Here is a 16,368-nt window from a genome sequence, read left to right on the forward strand (position 1 = left end):
TTTGTGTAAAACCTGCTGCCGTTGGGTGACTCGTCTTGGGTTACGTGAAGGGGTAAATAACAATTCCCTAGTCACTGTCTCCACCCCAGTCATGATTTTATAAGACCTCTGTCCTATCCTCTCTTCGTCTCTCTCTGTCCAAAGCGGAATAGTCCCCGTTTTTTAAAAAACTCTCCTCATATGAGAGTTCCAGGCCCTTCTCTGCACCTTCCCTAATTCTAATCTCTCTCTTCGGAGATGGGGCGAGCAGTATTCAAGGTGTGGGTCTACCATGGATTACGATATATTCCATCTTGTCTCTCCCTTTCCTCATGGTTTCTAACGCTAGTTAGCTTTTTTGGCTGCCACTGCCCATTGCGCTGATCTTTTCAGAGAGTTCTCCATAGTGACTCCAACATCTTTCTTGAGAGGCAATGGCTAATTGAGACCCCATCATTTGTACGTCTAGTTGGGATTATGTTTTCCACTGCACATTACTTTACATTTATCAACATTGAATTTCATCTGCCATTTTGTTGCCCAGTCACCCCATTTTGTCAGAGTCATTTGTATCTTTTTGCAGTCAGTTTTGGACTTAACTATCTTGAGTAATTTTATCCCATGTGCAAATTTTGCCACCTCACCGTTCGCCCCATTTTCCAGATAATTTATGAATACGTTGAACAGCACAGGTCCCAGTACAGATCCCTGGGGGACCCCACTATTTACCTCTCTCCATTGTGAAAACATTGTCCTACCCTTTGTTTCTCATCTTTTAATCGGTTACTGTTCTATAAAAGGACCTTCCCTCTTATCCCATGGCTCCTACTTTGCATAAGAGCCTTTGATGAAAGACCTTGTCAAAGGCTTGCTGAAAGTCCAAGTACTCTGTATCCACTGGATCACCATTGTCCATGTGCTTGTTGACCCCCCTCAAAGAATTCTAATAGATTTGTAAAGGGAAATCATGCCTCACCAAAGCAGTGTTGACTCTTCCACAACATACTGTGTTCATCTGTGTGTCTGATCATTTTGTTCTTTGCTATAGTTTCAACCAATTTGCCTGGGAATGAAGTTAGGCTTACTGGGTTCTAATTGCCAGGATTGTCTCTGGAGTCTTTTTTAAAAATACACGTTACATCAGCTACCCTCCAGTCATCTGGTACACAGGCTGATTTAAGTGATAGTAGTTCTGCAATTTCATATTTGAGTTTCTTCAGAACTCTTGGGTGAATACCATCTGGTCCTGGTGATTTATTACTTTTTAATTTATCAGTTTGTTCCAAACCCTCCTCTACTGACACCTCAATCTGGGACAGTTCCTCAGATGTGTTACCTAAAAAGAATGGCTCGGATGTGGGGATCTCCCTCCTATCCTCTGCAGTGAAGGCTGATGCAAAGAATTCCTTTAGCTTCTCTGCAATGGCCTGGTCTTCCATAAGTGCTCTGTTAGCACCTCGATCAGCCAGTAGCCCCACTGACTGTTTAGCAGGATTCCTGCTTCTGATGTACTCAAACAATTTTTTTGCTGTTATATTTTTGTCCTTAGATAGTTGCTCTTCAAATTCTTTCCTGGCCTGCCTTATTATACTTTTACACTTGACTTGCCAGAGTTTATGCTCTTGTACATCTGAAGAGCGTGATCACTGATGTGATTTTTGTACATTCTGACCAAAAAAATAAAAGGCTACCGATTGTTCCCAGTTTGGGAACAGTATCTCCACCCCGCCTGCTAGATCTGAGCTGGAACTGTGCAATAACTATGGATTGTTCCCGGTTTGGGGATGGTATCGCCACCCCGCCTGCTAGATCTGAGCTGGAACTGTGCAATAACTATGGATTGTTCCCGGTTTGGGGATGGTATCGCCACCCCGCCTGCTAGATCTGAGCTGGAACTGTGCAATAACTATGGATTGTTCCCGGTTTGGGGATGGTATCGCCACCCTGCCTGCTAGATCTGAGCTGGAACTGCGCAATAAACACTGGCCACAGTCTCCTACCCCCCCGGGCTGTGACATCTCCTCAGAGCAACACACGCTATTAAAAGGGAAATTGATGAGACACAGGGACAGCTATTCTCCCTCCAGTTTTATGCATTTCTCCATGTCATCTCTCTAGACACTAGCGACATCCATGTAGCCTAAAAAGGCCTTTGATTTCCACATCACTGCTCCTTCTCAGCCAAGGGAATTGGGCCAAATATGGGGTCTGGAGTGGGAAGGGTTAATAATGGTACCACCAATTCTGCATGAAGCAGTTTTTATCATTGCAGGGCATCTCCAAAATGCTGCACCACACTGCTGGGATACAAATTAAGAGCCCTTTGTCCCAGAAAGAAAGAGTCGACATTAACATAGGGAGAGAAAAATGCGAGTTACATTTAGTTCCCCTGAAACCAGACAGAGCAGGTCTATCAAAGGAAGCCTCAGCACACTGGCAGTCAGAGGACAGGCATGCAAGGGGAGCTTGGAGCCCAGACAGGAGGGAAAGGCTTACAACACTTGTAACTTGTTTCAGGCTAAGAAAAACACCGCCCCTGTCCACATTCAGGGACTGGTCCAAGCCAGGAGTTCCCATTGCCTAGAACAGGGATAACCAGCTGGCAGGCATGTTCTGGGGAAGTCTAGGCAGAGTTCTAGGGATTCTAGGCAGAGAACTGGTGGTAAAATATTCCCCTGTTGAATGGAGAACACATTTCCCTAGGGGAATGAGCCACTGGTGTTTGGCTTGCCCTGTCTAGTACACACAGAGAGAGCGGAGTACTCTTCATGAGAGATGCACAAAGACAGACCGACCCTAGGTGGGCGCTGCTGAGTCCAATGAGAGAGGGAGTATGCTGCGTTGTAGGGATCCCCGCCCCTCTTTGACTGGGGAATTCTTTCAGCCATGGAAGATCAGAGGTTTCCCCTTCTCAAAGGGCAGAGAGAGGAAACATCAGATTGGAAAGTCTCCTGTACTCAGCCTGGCCTTTTGGTAAGAACTAGGTCAGTCTGGATAGCTGGCTAGACTATCAGGGAAATGGAGTCCACAATCGATGGGTCCATTGGTGACTACTGTGATCCTATGAAGTATTCTCAGCTTGATTCCCCCCACATCATCTAGTGACAATCCCCCAGCCACCTTCTGTGCACTTTTACCATCCAGCATTCCCCCACTCTCCCCCCAAGACAGGTGGCAAGGTTCTCCAGACAGCAGAAGGAAACCCTGCATTCACTCGGAGGATGAACTGCAACATGGGACGTGACGATTATATCTGTGTTTGGAAGCGTCCATGCACGCTAGGAGCAGCCCTCTACAGGGGTAAGGGCATGGCTCTCGTTGCCGCTATGGGTTGGCTAACCTCTAACCAAGTCATACAATGGAGCTATTGCATTCTCAAGAATCCTGTGCAGCTGACCCATTTAAAAAGACAACAATGAGCAAGGACCCTGCACATTCATGAAGTTTAATCATATGGGCTGTAGAGCTCTCTCGCAACCTGCAGCATCTTTTGAAATACCCGTCCCCGCGACTGGGCTGGGACTGAAAGGTTAATATGACACTCCAGTTAATTAGCTAGAAGGACTGTGAATATTATCGGAGTGAGGTGACCCAGCGATAGCGTCAGGGGCCAAGCGACGGATTCTACCCTGCTCCCCAGAAAAGCCCATAGGACCCAGAGCGGTTGAAGAGGAGAGGTCACGCAAGCACAGAGGGGCAGGAAATAGGGCAGACTGGTCATTGTTCATTTGAAGTAAGAGGATAATCAATACTGTAGCACTGATTAGACCACAGGAACAGGCCAGCATCCCGTGCCCTGTACTACCGATGCCAATAGTTATGTTAATGAACAAAATCTAATGGTCTGCACTGCATTTCTAGTGCGCCATGTGTAGGCCTGTGAGCAAGCAAATGAAGCTGTGGGTTTGCAATAATTATTTCCAGGAGTGTGGAGCATTGCCTTCGCTAGAAACACCGAGAAGCTGCCCCATGCTGCTACTTAACCTCTGTGTTCCAGAGCATCTGCTCCTCTATTCCCGAGTTACAGCTGAATTCCAGAGGAAGGCAAGAGTAGCTCAGGAGTGCCAGGGCATCACTTAACAGCTTGGGCATGTAAATCTGACTCGTTCCCTTGGGAGTCTCTCCCCTTGAGACATTTTAAATTAAAATCCAAGCTGATGCATGAAGAGCTAGCATCCCCTCCTCTTCATCGGATGGACAGAGCCAGCAGTTTTGCTCTCGTTAGGGCTGCGTGCGTGAGACTCTCTCTCCTTAGCGCCAGCAGTTCACGCCAGAGAAGAGTTTAGTAAATCCTGCTGTTGGAGGCCAGAGGGCTGAGTGGAAGAAAGAGGCCAGGTTCCCAGCTACAATTACATTCACCAGTAAAGCTCACATGAGGTCAAATTTTGCTATAATTCTCTCTCTCCTCTGTAACTGGTTTCCCTGTCACTGGGGAAGGAACAGAAGAAGGAGGGAAAATAAAATGTGTTTGTCTGGGAGCCCTGAGGGCCTGCAGCGCTGGAGGTACACAGCAGGTTGCTGGATTCTCATTTATCAACCTTAAAAGGGATGGAGTGATAAATGCATAACCGGCCCTTTAATATTTTATGCAGGTGCTAAAGCGACTTCGCTGTCACCTTCAATACATCACCAGCGGCTGATAAACCGGCTTTCGTCATTCCAGGCTGGGAATTTTTACAATTTCATTTCTTTCTCTCCCCCACCCTTCAAATAAATCCGTGTATTTTTTAATGTGTGCAAACAAGGAATTGATTCCTTCCCAAATGATCTCCCCCTCTACCTGCTCCCAATCTCTCCTCCTATGTAGCTACATTTCCTGAATACAAAGTAAAGCAATTCTTCCGTACTTAAGGTCAGTATAAAATGTTACCCTTACTTTCCTAGGTGTGGTAAGATCTGAAATCAATCCTGTGTAGTGCTGGCAAAACTTGAAGTTCCCACCCATCTTGAAAGGTAACACTGTGGATGTTTACACAGCTTGAACCCCTCCCTCTAAAGAGAAGTGACTGATTCAGTGCTCTATTTTAAAGCACAGCACAACTGTCCTCTATGCATCTCAGATGTGCCTCAAGTCAGGGTGCCCCGAAACGCCACCCATACCTCGGAATCCCCCCTCCAGGAGGGTGGTGGCACGTATCCTCTTCTGCCCGCACCACTCGTATTCCTCGAAGCGATTGCCGTTCTCATTCTCGATGTCCACAGAGTCATCCTCAGTCATGCACGAGCCTTCTCTCTGTGCCGGGCAGAGGGTGCAGAGACTAAGACACCCTAAATTCCCATGGGGGTCAGGACCTCTCCCACGGGGAGCTAGATCAGCAGTGGGTAGCAGCATCTGCTTCCCCACAACAAGCCTGATCCTGAAAGGTGACGGGAGTGGAGAGTGCTCAGGACCTCTTAGGATCAGGAAAACGAGCAGCAGGGTTCCCATTTTACATAGGGACACTTAAGCTCTAGTTTCCAGGACAATCCTGGCGTGTGTCCAAATGCAACCTGTCTGGCACATCACAGCTCGTAAGCTGCTGCCCCTGAACTGAAATAGCACCCTCCCTTGGTCCAGGAGCACAGGGTGGATCCCTCAGCAGGGCCGAAAGCGGAAGGATTTCTCAGGACACCTGGCTCATGAAGGCTGGTCAGAAAACAGTTCTTTTAAAACACGCTTCACTTGGGACGTTCTTGTGGGGCGTTTGTAAAGCGCCCATGACTGGCAGAAACAGGAAACTACAGAAAGCCAAAAGCGCCTGCTCTCCCCCTTGCAGCACATCTATGGAGTTTACTCCTCTCTCCTCCTCAGTCTTTGGGAAGGCTAATGAAGAGACAGGGCTTACCATCCCATGGGAAGGTGGCAGAGGAGTTTTTAGAGACCCTAACTCCTGGTGTGCAATGCTCAATTGGCATTTTTAACAAATCTATTTTAAAAGGGTAACATCAAAATGGCTGTAAAGGCAGAGAACAGAAAAGAAGAACTCTTCCTGTGTTAGGGAGGAATCTTAACACATTACACAAGGCTTCAGGTAGCCAAATACCTGCAGAGTTTGGTCTATTAAGCTGGAGTTCATTAACACGGCTTGGGGGACATGAAAAAACAAAGCTTCTAGCATGAGGCACACAGGAACCTATATGGAGCAGTCTTCCAGGCATGAGGTGACTGCAGCTCCCAGACAGTGCACCCTGTGCCCTGGCCTTTAACCCAGCAGGGTTGGTTTCTGCCCTGGGTGGGAAGGGCAACTGCAGAGAGAGTAGGGAGAAGGGAATGGCAGCAGAAGGTCCTGCTGCGCCTCTACCTTTGCAAGGCATTGTTCCACATGTCTACTCATCTCCTCCTCGGATCCTGACAGAGGCCGGCTGCAGAGGGGACATACCTGCCCTTCGTCTTGCTTCCTCCGTTTCATTTTCCCAATCCGAGCTGCATGGAGAAACCGGGGAGAGAAGAAAAACACATCACCTTTATAGTCGCTAGAGCGAGCCTCTCTCACCTGCCTTCTCCCCCAGCAATAAACGCCTTAGCAGAGGCTGTGTGGACACAGGAACACTGATTCACTGACTTTAGGACAACCAGGAGGGACAATTATGATCACGCAGCCTGACTTCCTGAATAGCACAGACCAGAGAATTTCCCCCCACACTTCCTGCATCATGCCCATATCCAGGAGCTTGGTTGGAGTATGTTTTTTAGAAAGACATCCAGACTTGATGTAACGACTATGTGATGGAGATTCTACCATGCCCCTAGTTCTTCCAGTGGCAATCACCCTGACTTATGTTAGAGAACTAAAGCACTGGAGGGTCACATCAGAAACCAGGTATACATAAGTTGTGTGAGTAGCCTGCTATGTATAGATAACAGTATGGAAAAAACAAGGGCGTGAGGGTGATGGGTAAAATGGACAATGCTGCAAAGACAGATAAAACTGAGAAAAAACCAACAGGGGAATACCTAGGCCGAAGTAGTAAGCCACACAGATAACAATGTAAGTGAAGAAATGTGTGATCAAGATGTGCCAAGGAAACGTAACCCATTCAGGAGAAGGAGTGTGGGGTGACAATGCAGCATACATACGGCATGGAATGTACCAGGTATGGATAAGGGTGAAGAGTTAGGTAACCTGAGGATGGCGTATGTGTGATGGTAAGTAAGCATGGAAGGGTATAAAAGAACGTGGACTGTTGAGGACAGATAGAGCAATACAGGACCTCCACAAGACTGGACCAGCGTGCCTCGGAGGAGGACAGCAACATTCGACCAGTGTCCCAAGGTGGGGTAACTGATCACTGCCTCATCCTGCTCTGTTTTACTTATGCTTGACTGAAGTGGTGATAGTATCCCCAAATTCCTTTAATAAAGCTTTAAAACTGATGAATTTAATAACTAGGTGTGGACTGTGCTTTTTGCCCAACAGTTATAAATGCACACCTTGTTTTCTAGCCTGGACTATCTGGTGGTTGGACCTTGTTGGGCCTTTTTTCTGATAGCAGGGGGTTCTTTGATCTATCAGATATTTCCTCTTCATGCAGGTACTTGCTCAGAACCCTACAAGACTTGAGGTTTAGTTGCCGGAGATGTCCTGCTTAAGTTACACAACCGTCACTTTCAACATCTCAAGCTCCCACGCATGCCTGAATATTCCCTTCCTAGAACGTCAGATACAGATAGGCACAACATGCGCAGGGCGGGCAGGCTGGTTTTGGATCAAAGAAAGGAATTCTGCAGTCCAGGAGAGGGCCTTTAGTCTCCCTGGTTCTTAATCTGATTTGCATTTGTGTTATTTTTATTGAAAGTACATCCAAGCCATGTAGTGAAAAATTGGAAGCTACACTCTCCGCACAAGAGAGCAATCTCGGGGAAAGACACAGAGTCATGCTGATTAGGAAAAGCAGCCGAGAGAGCCTGTTACTTAATCCAATCTCTGGTTAATCTGAGCCATCGTTAAACGTGATCAAAACATCTGGAACCAAATCATTTGCATTAAAAAGAACTTCTGTCCTTTATTATGATGGCTTTAGGCAGGTATTACTAGATAACTCAATCACTGGCTGGAGAAAAGTCTCTGTTTAATTAACAAGGAAGGTCAAAATTCTGAACACGAGACAAGTAAGAGCCTAAGGAAAGCCCATGTGGTAATGAGAGATGACACCACTGAAAAGTTGTGTTATTCAGAGATTGGTATTGACATTGTAAGCACTACCATGTGCTCCAAAAGCGGCAATGTTCATGCCAGTGTCTGGATGGATAGCAGTATCAATGGTTTACTACAATCAAAGCGAGAAGGGGAAGGTGCTGCAGAGCTAGCTAGGTGATGGACAACAAAGCAGGGAGACAACAGACCTAGAATTGTCACCCATCCAGCGCATCCACCTCACAGAACGAGCTAAACTAAGATTTACTTCCCCGGTGTGGCTGATTCCTGATCTTTCTAGTAGCGGTTTCTTCATTTGCCTGGACAAACTTACTGCTATATCAGGGTGCAGCACTTACAGAGCTCTGGCCCAGAAATACTCACTGCACTCCACACGTTAGGACAGAATCAGAGTCCCTCAAACCTATTTCCTGGGAAAAACTTCCCAAAGATACTCTCCTTGCTCCTGGCATTGCTAGAGGAGATTGTGCCAAGGCAGCTGCCGCTCCTAGAGTACCATATAGCAGCCTGGAAACGAAAATGGAAGGCCTCCAGGGACCTGATCCTGTTTACAACAAGGATGTTCCCTAACCTAATACACACTGGTTTCAGCAAACATCTAAAATCCATCCACCCCTGCCTGCTCCAGAATCCTTTCCATCTGCTACAGTGGGGTGTATCTCATGTTGGCTAAGGGGTATTGACAGGCTAACAACATGCCTGCCTCCCAATATAAGCTTCAGAGGCTTCAACGTTTCTGGGGTGGGCGGGGGGGAACACTCCTCGAGTTTCAGCATCTGTTTTGTCTGCCCTAAACCAGATGTTTCACTCAATGGTTATCACCTCCTTCCTCTCAAGAGAAACTAGTATTTTAAAGTCAGCTTTGCCCAGAGAAGTGACTCTAATAAGGCACCACAGGGCCTTATTTATGATCTCAATAAGTCCAGATCAACTCTGCTCCATCCCTAAATAAATCAGTGTTTTTTCTAACTGCCTGCTTTGCAAACTCCACCTGGGGTCTGAGAGTCAAGCGGGGCATGCTCTAGCTCACACTTCATCACCCGTAAGAGAGATTTTTGCAATCCTGGTTAGGTTTTTTGGGACGATATTCCACGCAGATTAGAATCCAGCTCCCTCTCCCATAGCTCTGCAGAGGCAAAACAGTTAATAGGGATAGAAAGAAATAGCATGAACTTAGCATAGTCAGAAGATGTGACTACACATGCAGATTAGTTAAGGGAAGATAATCAGCAGTCATATATAAAGAAATGCACTCCAAATGAGATCCCCAAATCACAAAGCACTGTGTACATACTGGTGTCATTCCTCTGTCCCATCCACCTTCACTTTTTAAAAAACAGTAGGGAAACTGAGGCAGGGAAGAGTTAAAAGCAGCCTTGCAAGTTTCCTGTGGCCCAATCACCAGAGGGAAACAAATCTGTTTGCTGGGCAAGTTAAAAGTTATTAAATATCACTCTTTTTCATTGCCACCATTATCCAACTGGGACACTAACAATACACCTGGCAGGCAGGCAGGCAGTTTGCGTGTCTGGGCTGTTAAATTAACCCAGCCTTGTCAAGCAGACATGAGAGAGTGACTTGGGGCAGGTGGAGTCAGTAACAAGACTGGGAACCGAACCTAGGTCTCTCCCAGCTCTCAACAGACTGCACCCACCCCAGTCTGCCTCACTCCCTAGCAGAGACAAGCGCTCTTTTCCTTTACATTATAGTGCCATGAGTGAAACAGCCACTGGAGGAAAGAGGTGTTGAAACCAAATTCCTCTGCCATTTCCGTTCTGTGGTCATTAGCAGCGGCGTGGTGCTTTTGGAAGCGAACGGTGCCCCTGGTGAGGGCTGAGAGCAAAAGGGAATGCTGCATCCTCGAAAGCACATACCAGGCAGCATTTCCTATACATGCCACGGAGCTCAGCTATCACTTCCAATCAGCGCAGAAGGGACAGAGCGGCCCCAAAGGCAGGGGGTGATTGTGGAGCTGTCCCGAAGGGGAACGGCTCAAAAGAACACGCAAGTGAGACCACAGTATTGTTAATTAGTGCTGATAGATGCAATCATTTCTAATTAGCTCACTAATCCCTCTCCCCTGTGCTCCTGTCGCAAGAGCAAAGAGGGGGGGCCAGGGTTTTTTCCTGTCCCTAAGCCAGTAAGATAAAAGCACCAAAATCCTGCGGTAAGCAAGAGCAGAATGGAGGATTTAACTCGAGAGCGCCTGAGTGCTATTGAGAAGGTGTGTTCTAGACAAGAAGTGGCCTCATTTCAATCTCTCATTGAACAAAGCCTCTCCGGTTATTATTCAAGACTTCTGCCAAGAAGTGAGGAGTTCACAAATTTTTATTAGTATTAATAATTATTATTAGGCCATCAGAGGGCTTGTCAGCACCATCGTGGCCTCACTTTTAACGGATGTGCTTGATCGGTGTTACCCCAGACTAGACCACTCGCGCTGCTGCTGCACGTGCTCTCGCCTGTCCGGCACTAAAGAACCACTCGGCTTGCCCTTTCACGGCGGGCGTAAGCAGCACCTCAGTACCGCCACGCTCGCAAGGGAGCCAGCAGACACATCCAGGAGCAGAGACAATGGCCCATCTGCCATTCGTTCTCCGGTGGACTAGGATTGCCCAGCTGCTGGGCTGGGAGCCTGTCCCAAGAAGACAATTCCTGCCATATAGGTCCCAGAAGTGATGGAGCTTCAGCAGTTTGGGGGTTAGCAGGCCACAGCACATGGGCAAGCAAGTGGAATAGCGAAGGAACTGAAGCCTCAGCCCCTGCTAGAGAGGGGGCGAGGTCAGGCCTTTGGATCAGCCCACAGAGGCAACACAAGCAGGTGAAGTTGCTTTTCTCTTCTGCTACCAGTCATTCTGGACTGGACCAGCGGACATGCTGCTGCCAGTGTGGAAAGGGGAACCAAAGACCACTGCTTGCTAATATCAGCTCTGGGCACAGACAAAGGCCCCTGGCAGAGTGCTGGATTCCAAACTACTGTTGCTATCATTGCTCAGTTCATGCCCCTCCCACGCGTACATCAGACCCCCACCTCACTTCACGCTATTGGAGCATGCCCCCCAGCACCTCCTTCAAACCTGCTTTCACCTTGGTGATCAATGATAGTGAGGGAGGCTGGGCAGGTGAATTTCCATCTTTCTGTAACACGGTCTCCCAGATCAGTGGCTGCTCCTTTCCTGGCCTAAACATTCCCAGTCACTTCTGATCACATCTCCCACAAAGCATCTCAGCTGGAGGGTGAAGCGAATGACCTGGTTTTAATTTTCACTGCTACCTTTGTAAGATCCTTAGTATCAGAGAACATCCTCTAACCAGGGCCGTGTGTGTGTGTATATATCATCAATATATACTTATTACACACAATATCAATATAACATTATATCGTATATGTATTTCTACCAGGTACATGGCCTGAACTGGCCTATGTCTTTCTATATCCTGTTCACTTCTGCTAAGTATACCGTAACACTTTACAAAGCTGATGTCAGCTTTGGCATTAGAAAAGTTGTCCAAGGCAAAATACATTAACCTTCTGCACCAGTACAAGCTGGGGAGGGGCTTTCATAGACCAGCACCTGGAATGCTAGTATCCAAAATAAAGATAAGGAAGGTACAGAACAACATGCTAAGTAACACAGATGAACTGGTGGGTTGGATTTTAGCGATGTGTAAAGCGTTTTGTAACTTGTAGAATTATCCTATAAATATTACCAGCTGAAACGTGTAACTTTGGGAGCATACCTGTATAAGGTGAATTTAACAATGCTGCATGAGATAGCTTCTCAGAAGCTGGTATCGTATTGAACCTTTCTTCCTGTACTATACGATTATTGACTTTTAGCAATAAACCGGAGGATACTCGTTATTTGGTTTCTTGTATATATTCCATAACAAATCAAAGTGCAGTCAAGCAATTGAGTACAGAATTTATCAACCACCAGGGGAAGTTCTAGCTTATCTGAGAAGCCAAAGTGATGAGCACTACGTAAAACACTAAAATACAAAGTGCCAAAAAAGATCAATGGTACTTTGGGTGGTCTGGCGGTTCACTGAGTGCAGACCTAATAAGCAGCAGCTACTTAGGACACACTACTACAGCCCAAACAAACTAAGTACAGATATTGTCATTTTAAAAGAAATCCTATATTCTCTCCCTTAGTTTCACTGAGCTGTCATTTTTTGCCCTGACTATGGAAGCAAGAACTGCTAATGGCAGCTTCAGTCCTGCAACACAGTTCAGTGGCCCTCCATGCAGGCGCAGAAGACCATGCACACAAAGCCCAACTGGCTTCAACAGGCATCCATCAGCACAGAGTCAATAACAGGTTTTGGGTCAGTGTCAGCATAGGACTCAGCCAGACTCCCAGACTTACCTGGAGAGGGAGCTGTAAATGAGACACAGATATGAGCCTATCCACCTTTTACAGCTCTCCTGAGGTTTTTACAAAGATCCTAGAATAATAGGGCTGGAAAGGACCCCAAGAGGTCATCTAGCCCAGCACCCTGAACGGAGGCAAGACCAAGTAAACCTAGACCAGTCCTGACAGGTGTTTGTCCAACCTTAAACACCTCAAATGATAGGGATTCCATAACCTCCTTTGGAAGCCTATATCTATCCTTATAATTAGGAAAGTGTCCCTGATATCGAATCTTAATCTTCTTTATTGCAGATTAAACCCATTATTTCTTGTCCTACCTTCATGTTCAATAGCAGTCAAAAAACAAAAACACATTTAAAATATTTTGGTGTATTAGCTGGCAACGGGGCTGGAAACACTTTGGTGAGACTCACACGAAACTCTCTGGGGCCCAGAGCAGCCATCGGGAAGAATGCTTGATCCAGGAGAACATGGACAGCAGTGGTAGCGGTAAAGCCAGCTCAGGAACAGGAGAGAGCAAGAGAATGGAGAGTTCTCCAGATGGTCAGAATTTAAACTGTTTGGGATCTTGTATACATTCTGAAGGACACATAATCCCATCTACAAAAAGCGTGCACGAGACCCTCCCAAACAACACAACATGAGTTTAGCACAGGTGGAAGATGCTGGACTGGTGCTCAAAAATCAATCGGAAACTTTAGTACAGAATGTAGATTTCCACTTGGTGTCTCCCACATGAAGCATATTAAACTTGGGTTCCAGAACCTGCATCAGCTTCCATCCTGCTTGCAATTCAAAGGGTTTGACCTATAGAACTAAACTTCTGGACTATCAGGAGTTTTAGGTTAGGCCCCAATCTACTCCAACTGTAAACTCTATCATAATTTCATCGGGGATCAACTATGTTGCTACCAGGTCTATAGCTGCAGTCTAGATTTACCCTTAGAAGCCATATTTCTCTCCTGTTACTCTTCTTTGATAGCTGATATTGATAACAGACTGATTAAAGAGCAATAAGTCACCAGAACTGGATATGTATCTAAGAGTTCTGAAGGGATGTAGGAATAAGATGTCTGAGCCGTTAACAGAAAACAAACGCTCATTAAAATCAGCTACTGTGCTGGAGGAGAGCAAATCTTTTATCCCTCTCTGTAAGAGAAAGTCACTATAGATGATCCTGGAATTAGATCAGTGAGCCTTACCTTAGCATCAAGGTACAAACTGGTTGCAATAACAATTAAAAATAATTTAAAAACATCTAGATGAATACAGTACAATAGGGACACATTAGTACGGTTTCTGCACAGGAAACATCGGACTTTCTAACCTATTAGAATTCTTTGAAGCGTCAGTAAAATGATGAAGAAAGGAAAACCAGATGACAATATATTTGGATTTTCAAAAAGCTTCTGACCAAGTCCCACATAAGAAGCTAATAAGGAAACTAACTTGGAGTTTGGATGCTAAATTGTCGTATGGTGAGAAGTCAAGTTCTCTTACGGATTAGAAATTGGCCAAGAGATGGAAAACAGATTAATAAATGGTAAACATTCAACATGTTTATTAGGACTAGTGTTTAGATATGTATTCATCAATGATCTGGAAAAGGGAATGAATTGTAAGGTGGTAAAATATCACAAAAACATTTGTTAATACAAGAGAAGACTGAGCAACTCTAGAGGGAAATATGATAGCAGGTGACATTCAGTGTTGACAAATGCAAGGTAATGCACAGTGGAAGGAATAAACTGAACTACTCATGTACACAGCTGGGTTCTAAGCTAACCAACTACTTGGGAAAAGGACCTGGGCATCACTGTAAACCTTTGCTCAATCCCCAGCAATGGTTAAAGCAAACAATATTAGGATGTATAAAGAATGACCAAAATTATAATACCATTATATAAATCAACGAGACACCTTCACGTGGAATACTGTGTTCAATTCTTGTCACGATGCCCCAAAAAGGATAGAGCAGTAATAAAGGAGATTCAGAGAAAAAGTGACAAAAATAATCTACAAGTCTAACCACCCCGTTTTAAATGATCAGCCAAGTTCATATAAACAAGCCAGTAGCAGAGCGCACTACAATTTAAGAGCTCCAGGCTCCTTATCCTATACTTAGACTAAACTGCAGCCCTACCTTGGGGCAAAACCCTGGCTCTACTGAAGACAACAGCATAATTTTCGTTTCGTCAGTAGTCTTGTACTAGAGATAATATCATAACCACACAGCTTGGCTCAAAAATTTTGAGTACTTATAAGATGCAAAATTTAGGGGTGCTAAAATATCTCTCTTAGAATAAGCATTGGAAGTTTTTGCTCAGTCCACAGGTGATTTGTGTGGCAAGAACGGTTGATGGAATTCCATCTGAGACTCCCATGCATGGGAAAGAGGCATTTTCCATCACTGAACACTTATCGGATTTATTTTTTGTGTTGAAAAAATTTGAAAATGTTCATGCTTCCCCTGGATTCAGTTGACAATGAGAGCAAGTGCACAGGACTCTTAAAACAAAAAAATGACTCTGGGTTTTGAAATAAAGTTTAAAGATTTTGCTTAACACGCTTTTCGTTTCTTTAGCGCAATGCTAAGGTTCAATATTACAGATTATACGTATATACTAGTACCAAAATAGAGTTTCAGTTAGGATCTTCTGTTATTTTGTTGAAATCCTCTATTTGCTTAGAAGCAGCACAAGGTAATTCAATGTAAAAACTACATCAATGCAGCTTTGTGGGTGTATTTTTGAACCATCAAAAGTCAAGAAATTCCAAGTTAAAAATCTCCCAGGAACTGTAAATTGGCTGCATCATCTATATTTAAGCAAGTTTAATAGTAAACATCAATATAAAATTACACATTCAAATATTACTATTGCTATGTGAATAGTAACTTTTGAATTTTCTGACCTTCGTGAATTCAAGGTTTCACCGTGAAGTTGTACTGAATTGGCTTTAGTTGAATTAAACAAAACAAAGAATGTTCTACTGACTTATTTTCATGCACTGAGATGGAAATCCGATGAAGTGAGCTGTAGCTCACGAAAGCTTATACTCAAATAAATTGGTTAGTCTCTAAGGTGTCACAAGTCCTCCTTTTCTTTTTGTGAATACAGACTAACACGGCTGCTACTCTGAAACCTGTCATTTAAAGAAAATGATGGCAATATTTGATTTTTAAATGTAAAATGTTTTTCACAAAATAAAAATATTTATTATTTTCCAAAACACACTCAGAAGTACAATGAAACAGATGGATCAACATTTCTAGGGGGCTGAGGGGAGGAAATCAGAGGATCTGGATAGACACCATAGACGCAAGTACACTGAAAATTGTTAGTATAAACATTTACTGTTAAGGCCTTGACCCTGAAACTTGGTCCATACAGCTACAGCTACAGCAGCCCATCTGCATTAATCATAATGCAGGACTGGGACCTAAATGACATGTCATAGCTAAGATCCTAAACCTGGAAGATGTTCCATGCATGCAGACTATAGAAGAACTTGTAGGAGTGCAGCCTAAGTGATACACCCCAGTATTAAATGCTACTTTCAATTATTTACCAAGCAAATACGTAAAAATATACAAAAACAACTCAGTGCTCAGCAAAAGTTAGATTACTGTTCATACATGCATTTCTTCATTGTAAGTTTGATAATGGGGTTAAAGGAATCAGAAATTATTCTGTATGCTCTGTTTTTTGGGCAGAGGAGTGGGAGGAAAGTAACAGGCCTGTAAACCTGGCACAATTTGACTGGGGAAGATGATAAAAACAGGGCTTTTAAACAGCAAGGTGAAAGGAACCAAGTAATGCTTCAAAGTAACACCCAGGGAGAGAGGAAAAAAAAGGAAAGGCTGAAACTTCCTG

The 16,368-nt window shown here is 44.8% G+C and overlaps 1 protein-coding gene across 2 annotated transcripts in view; it reads right to left on the reverse strand.

The window, feature by feature from the left end:
* RNF220 (ring finger protein 220) overlaps window positions 1-16,368 on the reverse strand; it is a 329,212-nt gene that overhangs the window by 53,337 nt on the left and 259,507 nt on the right. For both annotated transcript variants that reach the window (XM_073357946.2, XM_073357945.1), the window contains 2 exons: window positions 6,261-6,382; window positions 5,080-5,212 (listed from right to left, as the gene is read on the reverse strand). In XM_073357946.2, coding sequence (XP_073214047.1) covers window positions 5,080-5,212; window positions 6,261-6,382 — 255 coding nt within the window. The remainder of the gene's footprint in view (window positions 1-5,079; window positions 5,213-6,260; window positions 6,383-16,368) is intronic.

Source organism: Lepidochelys kempii, chromosome 8 (assembly GCF_965140285.1).
Source record: "Lepidochelys kempii isolate rLepKem1 chromosome 8, rLepKem1.hap1, whole genome shotgun sequence".
NCBI classification, from domain to species: domain Eukaryota; kingdom Metazoa; phylum Chordata; order Testudines; family Cheloniidae; genus Lepidochelys; species Lepidochelys kempii.